At 38.4% G+C, this 19,866-nt stretch overlaps 2 protein-coding genes across 6 annotated transcripts in view; one reads left to right on the top strand and one right to left on the bottom strand.

Moving 5' to 3' along the window:
* Positions 1-19,866, top strand: part of cep89 (centrosomal protein 89) — a 58,028-nt gene that overhangs the window by 24,219 nt on the left and 13,943 nt on the right. For all 5 annotated transcript variants that reach the window (XM_031746426.2, XM_031746425.2, XM_039613265.1 and 2 more), the window contains one exon: positions 19,457-19,605. In XM_031746426.2, the coding sequence (XP_031602286.2) occupies positions 19,457-19,605 (149 nt within the window). The remainder of the gene's footprint in view (positions 1-19,456; positions 19,606-19,866) is intronic.
* Positions 511-19,461, bottom strand: zgc:165481 (uncharacterized protein LOC100073327 homolog). The gene is made up of 2 exons (XM_039613280.1): positions 19,317-19,461; positions 511-2,152 (listed from the first exon to the last, which is right to left on the bottom strand). Exons 1-2 carry the CDS (start codon positions 19,378-19,380, stop codon positions 1,407-1,409), a joined length of 810 nt encoding a protein of 269 aa, XP_039469214.1. The 5' UTR covers positions 19,381-19,461; the 3' UTR covers positions 511-1,406.

The following is a 19,866-nucleotide window of genomic DNA, read 5'->3' as shown; positions in this document are numbered from 1 at the left end:
ACTTGATCAAAAATAGCATTTAAAATTCTGGACTTTACTTCTTTCTTTCTTTCTTACTTTCTTTTTTATAAAACTGAATTAAAACACAATTTGTGGAGTCAGTATTTCCAGGTGGTACATGTAAGAAGCGCCTTTTTTTAAACATGCAGCAGACAATTAAGACAGCTGTTGCAAAACGTGCAAATTTGGCTTCTACCACGACACTCATCTTACCATAAATAGTATCTTTGAGCAAAACAAGCTCGTTACCTGTACCAAAAAATCAAGAAAAGCAGAGTTGCTAAAGCCAAAGGACAAACTGAGTGGAGGATGTGTTGTTTGACAGGAAGTATCAAAAAACCTGAGGTATGAGCCTAGTTTATGCCTCACATGCACTGTTTCCTTGCACAGTAGCCCGAATGGAGTGAGAGCTAGAGGTGCAGAAATGCATATTCACTAACAGCAAGAACCTCATCACACCTCTGCCTGTGTGCTACTTGTGTAACAGATAAATTATGGCCAAGTCACAGGTTTTCATTAGTGTTTTGTATTTTGTCATGGCAAAAAACATGCTTTGCATGCAGACAGTTTTTTTCAAAAGTGAGGAAAGCTGAGAAATCGAGCCAGATGGATAACATACAGAAAATGTCAAGTCACTGTGTTTGCAGTTCTCACATTATGACCTGTCCTTCACACTCACTTTGAGGAACAGTGTTTCAAGTAGGATATTAAACTGTTGTAACAAAAATGCACGATCAGCAGGCTCATCGGCAGACTAGTTCATAATAAACCATAGATAACCACAGACCTAAATCACACCCAATTAATTTTCTTTTTGTTGTTGGCAGCTGTCAATTGCAGTAATTAAAACGAGTTTGAAAAACGAGTAAATAAACAGACCTTTCTTGTAAGCCATTATAATGCTTTGAAAACTGTATTCACATTTCATATCAGTTCACACAATCCCAAATTTAATTTAAAAAGGTTTGCATCCCGGATTTTTGTACATAAACAATGTTGATAATTGAGGGCACAGGACTCCTGTCAGTGTTGTTATTATGCAAGTCGAGGGTTAAAGGTTTGTTGTCAAATGCTATGTTAGACTAGGTCAACACACAACACATAACAAATAAAGGTCACAAAAATACATCACAGAAAAGTCGGTATAGGCTGCTGACAGACCATGCCAGTGGCTCTGTTTCTCTTGACCAAGCTGGTGTCTCCGTTGAAGCAGTACGTCTAACAAAAGCACAGCACATCACTGAAAACTGACTTATTTTGTCTCACTGGCCTTTTATTTGCATGAAGGTAACTGACTGCTCAGCTTGTTATGCCTGTGCAGGAGAGGATATCATCTTTACCTGGAGGCCTCTACTCCCACAGGCTGACTCTTTCCTATCCTAGGACAACCGGTTTTCAGGATCCCATCATCCTCTGGAAGAGCAGTCACACATGCCTTGACAAAGGCACTGGCAGAATCCATAGACCAGGCAAACTGTCAGACTTGATGGCACTAAGCTAACACATACAATGCCCAGAGTCACTCTCTGAATCACCAGCAAGTAGATTCCAAGAGGAAGTGAGCCAAAGTATAAGAAACCCAGAAGCCAGACCAGGATGCGTGGGACATGATTACAGAACTTGGACAAGGCATCCTGATCTGCTGGCCCATTAGAGCCTATAGATACTGAGTCCAGGCTTTGCTCAGCATAAACATCTGAGCTGCCATTTTGGCTTGGAGAGTGTTGTGAGTCCCTCTGCACCTCCATTATAGTGATTACCAGGCAGTTGGATGAGTCACGAGATGGGCTGGAGGAGGAGAAACTCTTTGGAGTCAAGACCACCTCCCTGTTTTGGTCGGAGTTCCAGGATTTGTCCCGCATCACCAAGTGGGACATGATGTTAACATCATCAGGCAGGGCTGAAATCTCCTGCTCAGTGATCTCAGTTTGGTGTCGGCAAAAGGGGCAGGAGATGCAGCCTGCACTGTCAGCAATATCCAGGATTTTAATGAGACAACGGGCGCAGACCCGGTGAAGGCAGTCCAGGATTTTAGGCTTCCGGTGGTGGACATTGTAACGCTGATAACAGATTTTACACTCTAACTCCTCCGGAGGAGGACTTTCCTTCTCCTCAAACTCAGTCTGAGGACAGCTCATCTTCAAGTCATGTTCTAGGGAAACAGAGACAGGGTGAAACAAAAACAGAACATCACATGTGACTTTAACTAGTATGCAAAGGAAGTAATTTGGATTTAGAAGGGACAAAAAACCAGAGCATGTTTGTCATTACAGTGTCTTGGATCTCTCTGCCCAGCAGGAAAAGGTCAAAACTCCTCTCTGACTGCTTTGACTCTGTGTACCTTCTGGTGATGAAAGATTTATGAAATGGGAGTTGAATCAGGGTATTATACTAGTGCCCTTTTGTGGCAAAGTAAGAGCCAGTAGTGCTATTGATAATCAGGGAGAGATGGTACAGGGAGCTGCTCCCTGAACATTTTTCATTGATTCATTATCTTTATGTAGTGTTGATGCAGTTCTTAAAATAAATGACCAGCCCTTGAACCAAAGGTTTGATTGTTACTTAAATTATTATTTTTTATCTATTTATTCATTATCCATTGGATTATATAAAGTCCTTCTTGGCATTTAATTTAGTCAGTTAGGGCATGGGATAGTAGAGCATTGTCATTCATTGAAAGACTCTCATTGTGCTCCCTGAACAAACTGATTTCTTTTATTGGGCATTAAATGTGTTTGCTGAGTTAGTCATCAGGGCATTCGTTTTCGTAACCGTTTATTGAGTGCAGGGTCATGGTGGGGATAATGCCTATCACAGCTGTCATAGGGAGGGGTATAGGGTACACCCAGGTCACCAGTTCATCACAGTGCTTCCAGAGAGAGACAGACAATCACACAATCACCCTCACATCCAGCCAGTTTAGACACGTATGTTACCTAACATACATGTCTTTAGACTGTGGGAGAAAACTAGATCACGCAGAGGAAACCCACACAGGCACATGGAAAACAGGCAGAAAGGCCCAGCCAACCATGAACATTCAAAAACCAGCAAGTTAATCATGACTTGAATTTATTCTTTTACTGAACATGATGGCCATTATTGGCTATGATAAACTGTAATTTTTAACCAGTCTAACTATATGTCAGGATGTTTGCATTTACCCAAAGGTGCTTCATTACTGTCATACTAGACAGAAGTTTTACAGTCTTACAATTTCCATCCCCACAAAGATTTACCAGCAGCACCTAGCTATATAAGTCATAATTGTCATGTACCTACAAAAATTCCCTCTGAAGACATATGAGGAAGGCTTGAGACCCCACACTGCATGGACTTTGCTCCAGACCTTTATTTAGGAGGACCCCTCTTTGTAGCTGCATACTCCACTGTTGCTGTTCCTGATCATCTTACAAGATATTCCTGATTCATGGTTCAGAATATTTGTAAACAATTTTAATTTTAAATTAAAATCTGTGTGTGTCCAACAAAATTGATAACTCATTTTTAACCATCCATCAATCCATACGGCCCTCCTTTCCGAAGAAAAAAGGGTTGTAACATTGTGTAAAATGTAGGTAAAAAAATAATGCCCTGATTTGCAAATCAACCAGACCATGTATTTAATTCTTTATAATATTAAGATGACCAATACTGAAGCTTAGATTTAAAAAAAATATATATATATATACTCATAATTTAGGGAGCTTTTAATGATTTCCAGAACAGAGACTTTTGCTCTTGTTTACATTATACACACCATGCAAACCTTTTTTGGTAATGGGTTGTAAGCCCTGAAAACAATGCAAACATAGCATGATAAGGAACTTACTGACCATTGCTCTGATTGTTAATTCAGCATATACTGATGCAACTGGAAGTGATACCGAAGGACTGTTGTAATCTAATTCCACAGACATTGAGCTGTGATACAAAAACTACTGAACATCACTTCCAGTTGTTACTGTCACATTTGTTTTTGCATATTACAAAAAACATTCGAGTCGTGATGAGGTTTCTGGTAACTCATCTACAGAGACTCGGCCTGAAACACTTCTTATTTTTAGCAAAGCGAAACTACCACACTGTGGATTTCTTTGAATGTCCCTGAGGGTTGAGAAATATGTGTGATCATACAAAAGAGACTAAATACTTAGCAGGAGGTCTGTCGTTTCTGAAGCAAATAAGTATCAAAATCATTTTATCCATACTCTGTATATGTTCTGTATATTAAAACTGGATAAGGTAAGAAATTCTCAATATCAGACATAGGATTTTTTTTATAGGTTTCCCTTGCTTCTGCAGATTTAGAACAGCATTATTCTTTTATGCTCTGTTCTCTTGAAATTTAGCCTCGAGAAGATGATGAAATATGAAACTCAGTTTTCTTCAGGTAAAGAAATAATCAGTAGCTCTTTTAACTGTCTAATTTTCCATTTTTTCAATTTTCCTGTCATATCTGGATATCCCTGCATGACACTGCTTGTGTGTGTGTGTGTGCGTGTGTGCACAGAAGTCCACAGTTTAGGTTGGTTTCACTGTCAGTTGTGCCAAGAGCAACTGACAGCAAAGGGGCTAATGAGCAGATACTGTGTCTGCAGCCAAATCAACAGACCTAATACTAATACTTAATACTGTACATAAACTCATGCACCCATGATGTTATGTCAAATAATATGTAAAGATGTTGTTCTTAGTTAGCTATAGGCTATGACACATAGTGCTCAGCTAGTAGATTTAAGGTTTTGGGAATATTTCTCTTGCCTCTAGCATACAAAAGTAAAGTGGTTTCGATGAGGCTACACATCCATTCTCTTACAAAATCAACCTTTTTTTAAAGTCTTGAATTCTTGGTACTAGGATTTGTGCCACGGCCACACAACTTAAATGCCATGTTGAGGCCAGACACAGTTGCTGTATAAGGTGTAGTAACACACTGACATTTTTCATCCTTTTTAGAAAAGTGCTTGAGATTGTCCTCTGGGACATCACTTCTGATAGGTATTTGTCCTTGAGGGGCACTTCATTACAGGTAGTGCCCTCACCTGAAAATACCACAGATCACGCTGTGCTTCCTCCATGCTGTGTTTTTTGCACAGCATCTTCTTGGAGCCTACATCATGGCTACATTTCCCTAAAGACCGTTGGTTCATATGATGAATTTTAATACACTTTTTCTTCTTAGCCTATGAGCTATGGTGAGTGACATGTATAAACTGAAAGACAAGGTAAAGCTGGTTACTTAACATGCTGCCTCTTGCATGTACTGTAAGAATAACTGTGGAAAATACTCTAACCTCAATATTCTGCAAAAGTGCGTATGTGAAAATTGATTAGGTACCAACTAATCAATGGGATATAATCAGTTTAATCAGTACTGTTTCACCGTCTTTCAGAATGAAAGATGTGTAACTTTCTCTAAATGTGGCAGTTAGCATAGGAAACAGCAGTGTCTGGAAATGATAGTCCAGTCTTTGTTCAGCTCTAAGTTTATTTAGTTCAATTCAAATTAAATCAGTGAGGTTTAGAAAGGTTACGAAAGGTTTAGTAAAACCTCGGAAATTGCTTTTGAGAGCCATAGCACAGTTCATTCCTCTTGATACTGCTTACTTTACTTCTGTGTGTGGACATTAACAAGTCCCCCTCCCATCATGAAAATGTTATATAAAGAAAGGCCAGTCTTTCACTCATTCATGACCATGAAATATAGATTGAATAGGTGGATTTTGCACTGGCAATTGCCCAATAGTACTCTCTGTGACTTACTGACTGTTAAATATTTAAGCCTGTCTGTTGAGTTAAAAAGCCTTCTGAAACATGTCAGAAAGACGGAGACGCTCTTGCTAGATCAATCATGTAAGCAGAAACTGCCTGATTTTTCCCAAAAGTCCCCCCCAAAAAAAGGTTGTAAAGAAGGGGATCGATGCTCATAACTCATGAAAGAGCCCAGTTATGTTTGCAAAAAGAATTTGAATGTTAGGGTTATAATTTTTTTTAAGCATCCTAGAGAGCTTACATTGTAAACAAACTTTCAACTGTTTTCCCCAGAAAGCATGTATTACTAAGACCTAACAAACCATTAACAGTCATTAACCGTTTGCAATGCTTGAAACATTAACGACATTATTCACATCAGTGTTTTCTTCTTTTGCAATCATTGTACTACCTTAGTACTTTTAATGGCAAATTACCACTACTCCCTGTCATTATGGCTGTTTACTGCCAGAAATTTGTATCCACTTTGGAGATATACTTTATGTCACACTTTCAAATCCACTATATGAACTTACAGCCACCATAATATGTATGTTAAACATTTCTGGAAAAAAAAATTGCTTTTGTTGGTCGAGCTGTGGTTTAATTGAAATAATTCGCTGAGTGTGTTGTTGTCAGGTTCCTGGTCTGTAAGGAGAATATCCCTACTTTATGTGCTAAGCTATTAATCACCACAGCCTTCATCACCATCTTGCACTCTGCAATATTGCGTATCTCATCACTTTGCAGTCCAACCAGATGAATTGTCCAGAGCCATCCAGGGGTGCTGTCATCTGGAGCAACACACATTTGCATTGATCTAGTCTGGTCCAAGACCTGCCAGGTTTTTCTTTCTGTATGTGCTGTCAGATTCTCTTCATTTCAAGTGTATTGTTTTCAACTAATAGAAGACAGGGTATGCATGTGTTATTGCATTCAATTAAAGCTAAATTATGAGCTTAGTTGGTGATATTAGACTTGTCTCAGTTTTTACAGAAACAGGACATAGATTTTGTTGTAGTCTATGCAGAAAGCATGTCTTCTGATATATGCTGCAAATACAGAAACACTGCCGGCTAAAGTCAGCTAGCGTTGTTCACGTGGTGAAAATGCTACTGTGATCTCTCTCCTAATGAGAAACTGCTTCATAATGTGGATGCTGTTGCAAAATGATCAAGCAGGTGACATTGTTGTTAATAGTCACTGTGAACAGAGTGATGGTAAAAAAAAATAATAAAAGGTACCCTTTGGATAAGTTTAGTTACTTGAGGTTAGATAGCAGGGCAAATTAGTGCTCATATTGAAGAGATTCAAAAAATAAAGAGTTTCTTCTTCTTCTTTTTAGCCATAGTGTCAGTCTAAAATAAATCAACCACTCTTGCCTACTGTAGTAGTTAAATTTCATGACTAAATATAGAAAAATCACACCTTAGTCATTGTGACTGAGTAGTTCATTCACTGGGATCTAATTGCACTTTACTGTGGAGAGTCACTCTTTTTATATCAGAATTTTGAGATAGTGTAAATAGTCTTATAATAATTAGGGAGGCTGCTGTTTACCCAGAAACATGCTTTGATATGTCCCTGAGTAAGGTATTGTAGACCAGATTACTAACCACTTCACAGACATATGTTATTCAATGTGTAGTTCAAGAGGAAGCGTAACATGTGAGAGAAGGTAACCTGTCTTGAATTCTTGGCACTGTCATTGAGGACCTTATATGTTGCCCAAAGTAAACAAATGTACTCATACAGGTGTCAAGCATTGATGGGGTTCCTTTTACTGTTGTAGACTGTTGAATGGGTATACCTGCCCTACAACCCTTAGAATTCATTTAACTAAAGAGAAAGCCTTTAATACACACTGGTTAAAAGATGCAATTGATAATAGAAACAAAAGGCTAGTGAATGAGCAACAAAAGCATGATTCAAGTTAAGGGAAATACTAGCTAATAGTAGAAATGAAAATGACAGACTTTTATGCTGCCAGCAAATATTCTTTAGCCTTCACATGTACATCAGCAGGCACTGGGTTTCTTAACATTGAAGTCGACTTCACATTTAAGCATCTGTTGGACTGTGCGTGAGCCAGTTACTGTGTGTGAGCCAGTCTACCGTTCTGGTGCATTTTTACTGAATAATTAGGCCCTTATTGAGTCAGATGGTAATTTCACACATGAAATTACAGCCATTTTGGTTTACCAAGAAAAATGCTAGAATCAGTCATTTCAGCATGAGACCCATAACAACACGCACACTATGGCCTCTTTTGTCTTTTTGTTTGTGCAGAGAAGATATGCTTTTTTTCAGTATTACACTGGGTTTTAAAACACTGGACCACTTTCTGTCTCCCATTTCCTTAACAAAGTGTTCTTATAACCTTGATAAACACGCCTGGCTTTGGATCCTGCATTCATGGTGTTTAGTGGCTCATCCTGAGATTTCACACAAGCCAGTAACAAGTCCATCTTTTTAATAGCAAAAAATGCTTTGAGGAACACGTTTCATCACATAATGGAAAAGACTTCAGCAAGATAAAAGCAAAGTCTAAGCTGTGTTATCGTCTTTGAAACACTGAGCTCTAGACGCTTTGACCTGCGCCTTCACACCCAGAGTTATGCAGGTCAATACTTTACATGGATCCTGACAAAACCAGATCAAACGCAGTTTAACTGCATTTATAGCACTAGTATTCAAAAAAAAGTTGTAATTGTATATTAAACATACTGCATTTATTTTGTAAATCTTGAAAAGACGTGTTATATTTAAAATAGAACATAAAAAGCATATTAAATCTTTAATATGACAACCCTATTAAAAATGTAACTGTACTAAGAATACCATTTGCATTTGTTTTTCACTGACAGGTACTTCTTGGTTACCAGTTAGGGTTTTAATTATGTACAGTCTGACTTTGTCCAATTTCATTGAAGACATCAGATTTTACCTTAGGTTTCTTGCCATATTCAGAACATTCTGTAAAATACGTAGCAAGATTTTCATAGACAGACTTGCAGGATGTGCAAGATATCCTGCAAAAAAGACCTTAATGTATGTTGCTTTCTTAAAGTCTGCTGCTAGACACAGAAATGTTGTCCAGTGGCTTCTGATACTCCCTTAGTTTACAGCAAGTGGACCATTTGCCCTCACCTTCCTGTGTCATTATTCTCCTGTCCCCCACCTTCTTCATTTCACTGTGGATTGTTGATGATAGCTTTGACCTTTATTGTCAGAATATCCGCTTGGTGATGCTTGTCTGAATTATGCCATTGATCCAAAGGATTATGGCCATGCTGCTGCCAGAGCTTTCATGCTTGTTTATAACTATTAGGTGGGAAAATCAAAAAAAGGCAAACTTTCTTTGATTTTTTTAAAACATTGAAAGCATTAACAGTTCTATGTGTTCTTTTGCCTGTGGTAATAAATTGTACCACAGCTTTATACGTACAATATATTCTAGTGATTCTAGTCAGTTCTAACAAGGTACTTTTGAAGATTTTCTCTTCTTGGGAGTTCTTAAATACTGATAAATTATCATTACTCCTTGTGTGGTTGGTGTCAAATCAGCAGCCACCATATAAATATCTGATTGAGTCTAATGAATACAGAAACAAGACTTAGAACATAGTAACACTACTACAAACCATTTTAACCTGCTATATTACCAGTTGTAGCCTCCAAATTCTGCAAATTGTCTTTTAAGTTATTTAAACTGGCATTCAGGCATTTTCTTTTATATGCAGCTGAGGCAATGACAAAATTGTGTCTCTAAAATAAGACATCTGGCACAAATAGTATTCTGTTAGGAACAGTTGTCAAAGTGTGTTTCATCATAAGCAGTAATTATGTATGGATGGGAATGTGGCTCAGGTCTCCAAGCTCACTGCCATCTTGTGCAGTTACACAGGAGAATGTAACTGTAGAGAAGAACATAGAGTATAACCCACTTATGCTATAATCTGTACCTAAGATAGTACTAACAAAATGAGTAAACAGGGATTTAACAAAACACAAGGAAGCTGGTTACAAAGTTTTCAAAAAACTGAAGTTACCAAACAAGTTGTATGCTGTACATATGAAACTACAGGAAACTGCATGGTGGCACATTTAAACATGTAACACATGTGGCATCTCTTACAGTTACTGAAGAGAGAAAAAAGGGATTCATGCTTCAGAATGAAGTCAAGCAACTGATTTGTAGAACAGCTCTGAAAGTAACCTGTGGATTATTGTACGAGCATTACCATTAGCATTTAGGTTTGAACAGTTTTATTCCTGATAACAGAACTGTCACTGTGATTGACTTTACTAGATAATATTAACAGACTTCTGGCCTCTGGCCTCTGGTTCATGCTGTTATACGATTTTTAAAAGGGAAAGTAAAAATAATCTAGCCGTCCAGGGAGGTTTAGCCCCAATAGCATTTTATCATAGCACAGCATTTGGACATAACCTTTGTGACAACAAATCCGTTTTACTGGAAGAAGTCAGCACAGTGTCATGGTCCTGGGTCCTTGACCTACTTTGAATTCCTGTTTATTGTTTAATGTTCCATTTGGTTCTTAGTTTGTTTATTGTTCATATTTGAGTTTCATCTTCCTTTATATCTTTAGCCTTTAGTTCTTTAGTTCAGTTCCTGTTTTTTGTTGTAATTTTTTTTTTTTTCTTGCTTTAGTATCCTGGTTAGAGTTTATTTAGTATAACTCAGTGTGTTCCTTTTATTAGGCTTTCCGCCTGTGTCTTTCTTCATAGAGTTTAAGGGTGTTAGGGTCTTATGTCTGTGTGTAGTCAGTCACTTCATGCTTCACGTCTGTAGTCAGTGTTGTTGTGTGTTCTTCCTGGGCTTCTTGAATTTTTTTAGATTTCCTTTTTTTTCTCTCTCGTTTTTTTGCATTTAACAGTAAACCAAATAAACTGCTCACTCTGTTTTTGTTTTTTGTCTCGGTATGCCTTGTATTTGGGTTGTAATCTGCTGCACTCGACAACATTTTGACTCCTAGGGTTTGTCATTCTGTCCTGTAGTCAAGTTTCCGAGTCAGCCATAATTGCCAGCAAGTAGAAACTATTCAATAATATTCATTCTAAGGTGATGGCCTAGGTTTTACCTGGGCAAGTTTACGTTTACATGTGGTGTTTGCGTATTCATCCTGTTTTCATGTAGGTTTTATGTGGCAATTGGCATTTAACTTCAGAATTTTAAATCCACAAATGAAACAAATCAGTGTAGTTTTAAAGAAACTTTTAAAAACTATAAAGCCGCTAACAACTATATGTTTGTATATTTATATTTTTATATATTTATGTTTATATAGTTATTTATCCAGTGCTCTATGGTTCACTGGAACTACTTCACACTTGGCAAAGTGGTTATCAATGGTAATCTGAGTTTCTGTGGAGGTTAAAGCAGTGCAAGGACATTGTGTAAGGTCAACCTCTATGGCTGGCATCCCAGGAATAAATCTTGCTCTGAATCTGATGAACATGGCAAAATGATTCTATGGTCAGATGAGACCAACATAAATTTGCTTGGCTCAGATGGGGTCCAGCATGTTTGCTGTGATGGTGAATGTTGTGTACCAAGGCAGCATAGTGTGATGATTTAGAGCTGCAATACCAAAGGTGCTGGGGCTTTTCACACCACAGAGGCCTGTAAATATAATTAAATGCTACCAGTCTACAGAAGTCTGACTGAAGAGGGATAACAATCCAAGGCATTCCACCATAATTGCACAAGAATTTCTAAAGACAAATATAGTCTAGATGTTTCCTTACTAATCCACTGCAAAAATCCTTTGGGGTATTTTAAAGAGAAGGTTTTCTTGCATTGCATAGAGCAGCACCATCCCTCCAGCAAAGAGCAACTGAAAAAAGTTCATACATTGAGGCCTGTACTGTCAATATAGTTCAGTCAAGACCACTATAGTCAAAGGAAAACTAATTCCATCAACGTTTATGTATATTAATATATATTTGGCAGTATGGTTCTTTTCTGAGACCTTCCCACCTTTCCCTGTGCACACATGGAAATTCAGAACACCACAGGCATCAGTGACAACAAATCTAACTATTGATTAAGTTAGAAGCAGCATGAAATAAAGCTGCTGTGCTGCAAAGTTTTACAGATCTGCAGCAGCTGTGTGAACTTAATAAGAACTTCATTGGCTTCCTGTTAAATCCAGAACTGAATTCACAATCCTGCTCCTCACATACAAGGTCTTAAATAATCAGGCCCCATCTTATCTTAATGACCTTGTAGTACCATATCACCCTATTAGAGCACTTCGCTCTCGCACTGCAGGCCTACTTGTTGTTCCTAGAGTATTTAAAAGTAGAATGGGAGGGAGAGCCTTCAGTTTTCAGGCCCCTCTTCTGTGGAACCAGCTTCCAGTTTGGATTCGGGAGACAGACACTATCTCTACTTTCAAGATTAGGCTTAAAACTTTTCCTTTTTGCTAAAGCATATAGTTAGGGCTGGACCAGGTGACCCTGAATCCTCCCTTAGTTATGCTGCAATAGACGTAGGCTGCCGGGGATTCCCATGATGCATTGAGTTTTTCCCTTCCAGTCACCTTTCTCACTCACTATGTGTTAATAGACCTCTCTGCATCGAATCATATCTGTTATTAATCTCTGTCTCTCTTCCACAGCATGTCTTTATCCTGTTTTCCTTCTCTCACCCCAACCGGTCGCAGCAGATGGCCCCGCCCCTCCCTGAGCCTGGTTCTGCCGGAGGTTTCTTCCTGTTAAAAGGGAGTTTTTCCTTCCCACTGTCACCAAAGCGCTTGCTCATAGGGAGTCATATGATTGTTGGGTTTTTCTCTGTACCTACGAAGCGCCTTGAGGCGACCTTTGTTGTGATTTGGCACTATATAAATAAAATTGAATTGAATAATGCACCCTAATAGAAGATTTACCAAATAGCCTAGGAGGATATTAGTTGAGGCATCAACTGAGATCAGCAAGGATCGGTTTGCACAGTTTAATACTTTGATACTTTAAATACTCAATACTTTTATTTTTATGATTGATTCATTTAACATAATAACACTGGTCAAAAAACGGATTAAAATGCAATTAAAATGTATAGTAATATATTTTGAACCATCTGACTTTCAAGTGATATTGCTTAGGAGTGCACTTATAGCTCACAGAATTTTGCTTCACTGCATGTCTTTACCATTTAAAGGAGTACTAACCATTCACTTTGTATAGTATATTACATTTATTTCAGTATTTCCCATCAAGATGCACTGAGATGGATGAGGAGTTTGGTCATCTGATCACGCAGAATGCTCTGTATGGATCTTCATTACATCTGCTGGTGTTTTCTTTGCTAATGACAGAAGACAACCAATTTGAGCTGAAAAGGTCAATTTGTTTACTTAAGCAGTGATGCTTTGTAACTGGTTGGGTGGAATTATTGCTGAATTGAATTTAAGTAGCATTTGATTTTGTGATTTAATGGATTTAATTAAAGGGCAAGATGTTGTTATTGAAATTTTAAGGTGTTAATGAAAATAACATTGAGTTGGCACATGAAAAGAAAGGAGGGTGTACTCAGAAGCCTTTAACAGTGTTGCTTGCTGCAGCACAGATTGTATTTCAGCATAAGGGAGAACGTATGGCAGCGCAGATACATGGTTGGCTTTGACCAGGTGGTAAGACTAAAAGGATGAACTTTAGCTAGGTTTTAATGGGTACAAACAAAACAACTAGTGATGGGTATTCTAGAGAATCAGTACATGGCCTTGGCTGCTCAAGCTGGAAGTTATTGTTTTCAAACTCACATGAAAAGTTGTTTAACCTGAGCTGAAATGTATATTTAGTGATTTCAAGCATGATCGCTAAGCACACCATTTAACAGCAGCTTCTGTTCTCATCTTAGAGAAACAAAATAGTCCAATGCTAGCTTGCAAACAGGCTCAGAGTGATAGCAAATCGAATCTCGTTCTCTGCATTCTGCACAATGTGCTCCATGATCATTGTGCTATTCCTTCAACCCCTCTGTGACCATCTCCCGCGGGAAATGTCTGACTGTCCATCGGTCATGCTGATCAGCAGTATCCAGCTATATGGGATGCGCTCCTGACTGGCCAGCAAAATAGGTTATTTCAAAATGGAAGAACACCTGGCCACATTGATCCGACAACATGTTATTAGACTGATTAAAGTGGACAGTCAGCGATCTGATCTTACACACCAGGTTACAATAACAGTTAATGTAATTGATATTTATGTTGGGGCTGTTTGTTGTAATTTAATGTGGGGTTAAGGTATTGTTATGCAAAAGTCCTTCTACAGAGTAGAGCTCTTTATGCCATACTTTCAATTAATCCATTCTTTTGAGATTTTCAGGAGTTAATCCATTTCTTTCTCAATGTCGGAATGGTAATAAAATAAATCATTTGCTAGCCCAAACCGCCCTCACCCCAACTCTAATCTGTCTTAATAAATTATACTTAGAGAAAATATACTGGATTTTTTTTTTGTATTTTTGTTGTTACTGTGTGGAGAAGGTCAGCAGCCCCTGGGATACAGCTAGAATGGGGGCTATATTGGCTTTGTGTTGCTCAGCTCAGCTTGTTGTGAGGACTAAATGTCACCAGTTCAGCTGGGCTGATGGCTGACTCCCTGGAGAGTTGGAGACATTTTGATTTGACAACATATAATACCGATTCCATTCATCACTGAGCTCAGCTGGGAATTAGCATGCCAGCTGGGCAGAGACCGAGGCCATATTCAAGGCTGAGACTCCTAAATGGTTAAGCGGCCAGCATGTGAGGAGGCAAGACAAGAGTCAGATAAGTTTCAGATTAATATTTAGATTCTGCTTGTCATGTGGGGCTTTGGAGCCACCCTGCTGAGTGAAGGTCGGTGCCCTGCTGCTTTTATGCTCTCAACATTTGTTGAATACATCTTGAATATTTCTGGCATGTTCTGCTTTTTATCAAACATGTTTGCATGTGTTTGACTTCTCTCTGAGTGTGCACTATTACACCCTGTGGACTCCACGCCTTTGTTTTTCTATTTTCTTTTATAAACTAAGACCAATACAAGAATGCATAAAAAATGTGTTATGTTATTTATTTTGGTTGTCTTAGGACATAATGACAGTTTTAGTCAATGCATCTTAAGTCAGCTCGTTTATTGGTTATTTTTCATTGGGGTTTAATTAGGCTCTTTGTGGTTTTCAAGACATTAAGAGAAGATTTATTTTTTATGAGTGTGTTTGTAAAGAGAAACCTGTTTTTTTGTTTGTTTTTTTTTAGAATTTGTCATTCCTGGTCCATGAGAAGTAAAGCAAAATAGGCTGTCCCTTTGTCAGAGCATTAAAAACATCACACAACCACAGGGTGGTGGATGATGACATATGCTACCCCTTAATAACCACATAGATGTTCTCCTGCAGAGAGCAGTCACCTTTGTTGGATTAAGTGGGAGATGTGGCCTATGGTTATATTACAGGTGAAGCCTGTGTAAAATTGAACAGACAGGCTACACATACGTAATAATCTTCATTTATTTTGTTTTAGCTACATTTAGATTGTTATTATTAATTATGCTTCATCTCTGTGGTTGTATATTCCAAAGCACTGTTAGTCATTCTTACATTGTTCTTTTTCTTTCTCTTGCTATTACAAAAAACACAATCACAGCCACATACATAGACTGCACTTAAAACTCACTCTCTTTGCTTATAAGGTGTTAGTAAATAAAACACTATTTGCAATCTGTGGCCTCTTGTATACACACCTTTATAGGATCAGAGCAGCCTTTTCAGTGCATCCTGCAGATAACAAGTCTAACAGATACAGTGAAGCTGTTTGAGTGAAAAACGCCTGTGAATCTTTAGAGTTGCTCAGCAGATAATGCACTAAATATATGGATTCCTTAAAACTACCATTGTGTGCATGCCAAAGAGAAAAATGAACCAAAACATGCAAATATTTAATGTGCAAGAGTTGCTGTCATCTGAACATAACTGTTTTGCATTGAAACACCAAGGCTGGTATCCCACAATAAACAATTATTGTTGTCACAGTGTAATTATGGCTGGCTTATCATAGTGAACCAATCTTAATAAGAAAACCAAAATGATTTAGATTTGGTTTTATAACAACCCTGAATTGGAATCACTGAAGCAGACGCCTGCCTGGATGGATGGATTATAACATGTTTATCTTGGTAAGGCAAAAGTGTCCTCAATTAAATAAGACACGATTTGTCCTAAGATTCAAGTTTTAAATCAGTTGCCTGTAAAGTTATATATTTTGGTTCTACTTGCAGTATAGTATGACAGACTTCTGATGAGAATTCTGTCAACTGTATGATCAGAGAAAATATAAAAGCTTATATTGGGTTTAATGTTGCCAGTGTACATCCATAAAATTAAATTAATATATGTGTCCATTTCAGTGTAGAATTCTGGATAATTAATCTTTTTTCTAAACATGAAAAATATATGTTTCATGTTAACTCTGATGCAGGGAATTATTTCAGTTCATGTTCAAGATAATGTTATATATGTATACATTTTTTCTATACATATAATATGCTATTGATGGTTTTCATTTTCTTGTATGTTGACTTGATTTTCCCTTAACAATTTTTGGTATGTTGAAAAAAAATGATAAAAAATGAATTGATCGTAAAAGACGTACTATCCAGAGCATTAGCGCGTGGAACCAGACCTTTCAGCAGCTACACTTACACCTATATTGTACATCTTGAAAAAGGTAATATAGTGGTGCCACGCGTACATTTTCCAAGCTTTCAGAAAGTTGAAATAGCATGTGCTATCCTTGCATTGTTCTCATCCTCATGACTGCTGCTGCATGCCTAAAGTGACAGTACATCGACCGGTGCAAGCCGAGCTTTGGTGTTGCTTCAACATGGCATGCACCTCCTGACTTTTGTAACCTTGTGTGGGTGCCATGGCAGGTACTGCTGGGTTTTCATAGGCGTATGATTCTGTCAGTTTTTACTGACAATTGATATATCAGTGCAGAACCTCAGAGATTCATAGATTATACAGAGGCCAGTTTGAAAAAATTTGACTTACTGGAAAAAATTATTTGTTTCGATTTTAGCTTCTTGTCCTCCTGTAAAAGCGCTGATATGGGGGTTTTGTCTGCGTGGCGACACCTGTTGTTCAAGAGACTACCACAGCGAGTATTTGCACATACGGTGCTGGTATAAATGGTACAGAGCTATGGCGACGTTACTGTTGGCATGCAACTCGACCAATGCAACTGCTATAATGGGCACTTTAGGAGTAGACAATGTAGCCTTGAAATTATGTCCCAATATATCGAGGAAACTTGTGATAATATCATAAATAAATGAAAAAATAAATACTAAACAAGGTTACATTGATGTGTGCAGCTTGCAGGCAGCAGCGTTTCTTAGTGCAAACAAAACAAAGGGCTTTGTTTTCCAGTGAACTGCTGTCACTAATGACAGACTACTTAATTCAAAGTCTGAATTTGTTTCCACCCAGAATTATAGTGAAATAATGGCGGCATAGTATTACACGTTTGACATTAACAGAGCGCAAGTCAAATGTAAGCACAAGGTAGCCTAGGTAGTGATTTGCTTTTAAATTTGAACATAAAGTTAACACTTAACCTTGTAGCTCTTCCAGAGCCTGCACCATTGTGTCATATTAAAAAAAATGAAATGTAAATATATCTTGTGCTCACAATGCTGTATGTTGTTGGTTCAAGCATTTAACCAGCTGCTTAAAGCCCTCCTTTCACACCATTTAACCACATCAATGATCAATGAAACATAGTTTTTATTTCCACTTTTAGAGAAAATAGTTTTCTTGCATATTTTGCAAAGTACTGTGCTTTGTTGGTGGTAACTGGCGGCTGACGCTGCCCTCGTTCTCAGACATGTCTGGGCTTGAATCGTTGTTGTGTATGCTAGCAAATGTAAATGCATAGCGTCACTTTATCACTGATGTTGTGATATGACGCTGCATGCCATATAAAAATCGATATTGGTATTATCACACAGGCAGTATGATAAGGTATAGTACTAGTTCACATATGTGTTATAGGTACATAATTAACATGGCCAATAATCATGTCACAACAAGCTGTTGCTTTCTGTTAATTTTATTTTAATTTCTTGTTTGTTTTGTCACATATTTAAGCTCTGGTCATAATGTAGTATGAACTCATTATGGGTTAAAATAAATAGAGGGATTATTAGTCACATTTAATAAAAAAGAATCACATTGCTTCACCTATTTATCTGTCAGGACATTTTTTAGCTGGAGCAAAAAATAGTTTCTTATTTTAAATTTCTTGGAAATGACAAAACTGTGTGCCACATGCATATAAAATTATTGCATTACAGCAAAGCTGTCCATGGAATTCCAACACTTATTTAACAGGTGGTTCATTCATACTTTTGCTGTGACAAGACCACAGTTATTAAGGTGAGAAAAGCTACTTTGCACTTTGCTTTCATCCTAAACCTATTTTTTTTCATGTGAGGACTACTTATTACACACAAATTCTGCTTTCTCACTGATTATGATTGTGAGCCTAAGGAAAAAGCATTTAACATCTGGTGTTGCTTCTCTGAAAACATTTGAAGAGAGGCGTTATTTGAAGGAGTTTGTAGGTATTTTCACTTCTGCCTCAGTCTACAATAACCAGAAGTTTGGGTCAAAACATGATTTGGGTGAATGCCTCATGTTTGGATAATTGTAACCCAATAGTCTTCTAATCGGGTATCATAATTGCTAGATTTGAAAGGAAATCGTGTAAAGATTAGAGACATAGCCTTGTGGATAGAAAAATGAGCATCAAATTCATCGCCAGCATTCAAACATTAAGCAGTTTGCTTAACTGCCTCTGTGAAGAATGTCTTATAATCAAATTCAGGCAAGCCAGTTATTTAGTAAGCAATTAATATGTAAAGTAAAAGAGTAAAAGAAGCATGTTTGTTTTACTCTTTCCCAAGCAGACATTGTAATTTTCCCCATGCACACACACACAAATACACAGGCTGAGAGATGGCTACTACCCCCACACACACACTGTCTGTCCTTACTCAGACCTTGTTTTCCTCAGTTCTGAGTTGTCTCTGACTGCAGTGCCCAGAACAGCAGCATGTGTTATAGCTACTGTCATTGTGTCTTTTTGTGCATCTGTATTTTTCTCTGCCACACAGTTTTTCTTATAGTCATTTCTTATAGGTGTCTTTTTGGCACTATTACTTTATCAGAGGTAAAGCAGTGCACAGTAGAAAAAAACCCTCACCTGTTTCCACTTGTAGGAGTGTGTGTGCTGCACTACGAGCAGTTGTTATGAACTGTCAGCAGCCTAACAGCTGCTCATCTGTAGACACAATGGCTGAAGTATAACTTTATAACAAACTGCTATTTCCTGGACACAGACATACACAGACACGAAGACAAGTACACGCCCACCAGACAAATAAACACCACATCCAGTAGAAGTACAGAGGGATTCACACCATCCTTTCCACAAAATCTACTAATCTGTGTGTGTGCGTGTTTGTGTGCTGTTGTTGTTGTTTCTCACCTTGTCCCAGTGTGTGAGACTCCCCCTCCTCCACTCCACTTGTCTCTGCTGCGCTGTCCTTCATGTAAATCCACCCCTCTCATAGCAACACTCCACATCTCATTCCTCCGTGTCTGTGTGCTGCTAATGTGTATGTGCAGGTGTACCGGAGCCAGGCGTCAACCAGACTGGCAGCGTTGGAGGAGGCGGTGGAGGGGAGGACAGTGTCTTACCAGAGGGAGATCCTTCACCTGCAGATGCTGCTGAGAGAAAGACAGGAGGCAGAGGAGAAACTGCTGCAGTCCAAACGGTAGGAGGGGTGCGAGGAGAAGGGAGAGAGAGAGAGAGAGAGAGAGAGGGGGGGGGGAGGAGGAGGAGAAATGTTAGAAGGCAAGAGGGCAGGAAAAGGGAGGAGGAAAGGGAGAGAATGCATGAATGGGAGGAGAAGGAGGAGGACGAGGAGGAGGAAAAGATGATTTGTGTGTATCTGTGGTTTGGAAAAAAGAGTGAGGACAGGGAGAGGCATAAGTGTGTATGTAGGTGCTCGTAGAGGCAGAAGAGGAAGACGTGT

This window comes from Oreochromis aureus, linkage group 1 (assembly GCF_013358895.1).
Source record: "Oreochromis aureus strain Israel breed Guangdong linkage group 1, ZZ_aureus, whole genome shotgun sequence".
In the NCBI taxonomy this organism is placed as follows: domain Eukaryota; kingdom Metazoa; phylum Chordata; class Actinopteri; order Cichliformes; family Cichlidae; genus Oreochromis; species Oreochromis aureus.
Note: the sequence above shows the minus strand (reverse complement) of the source record. Positions and strands in the feature narration are given on the sequence as shown.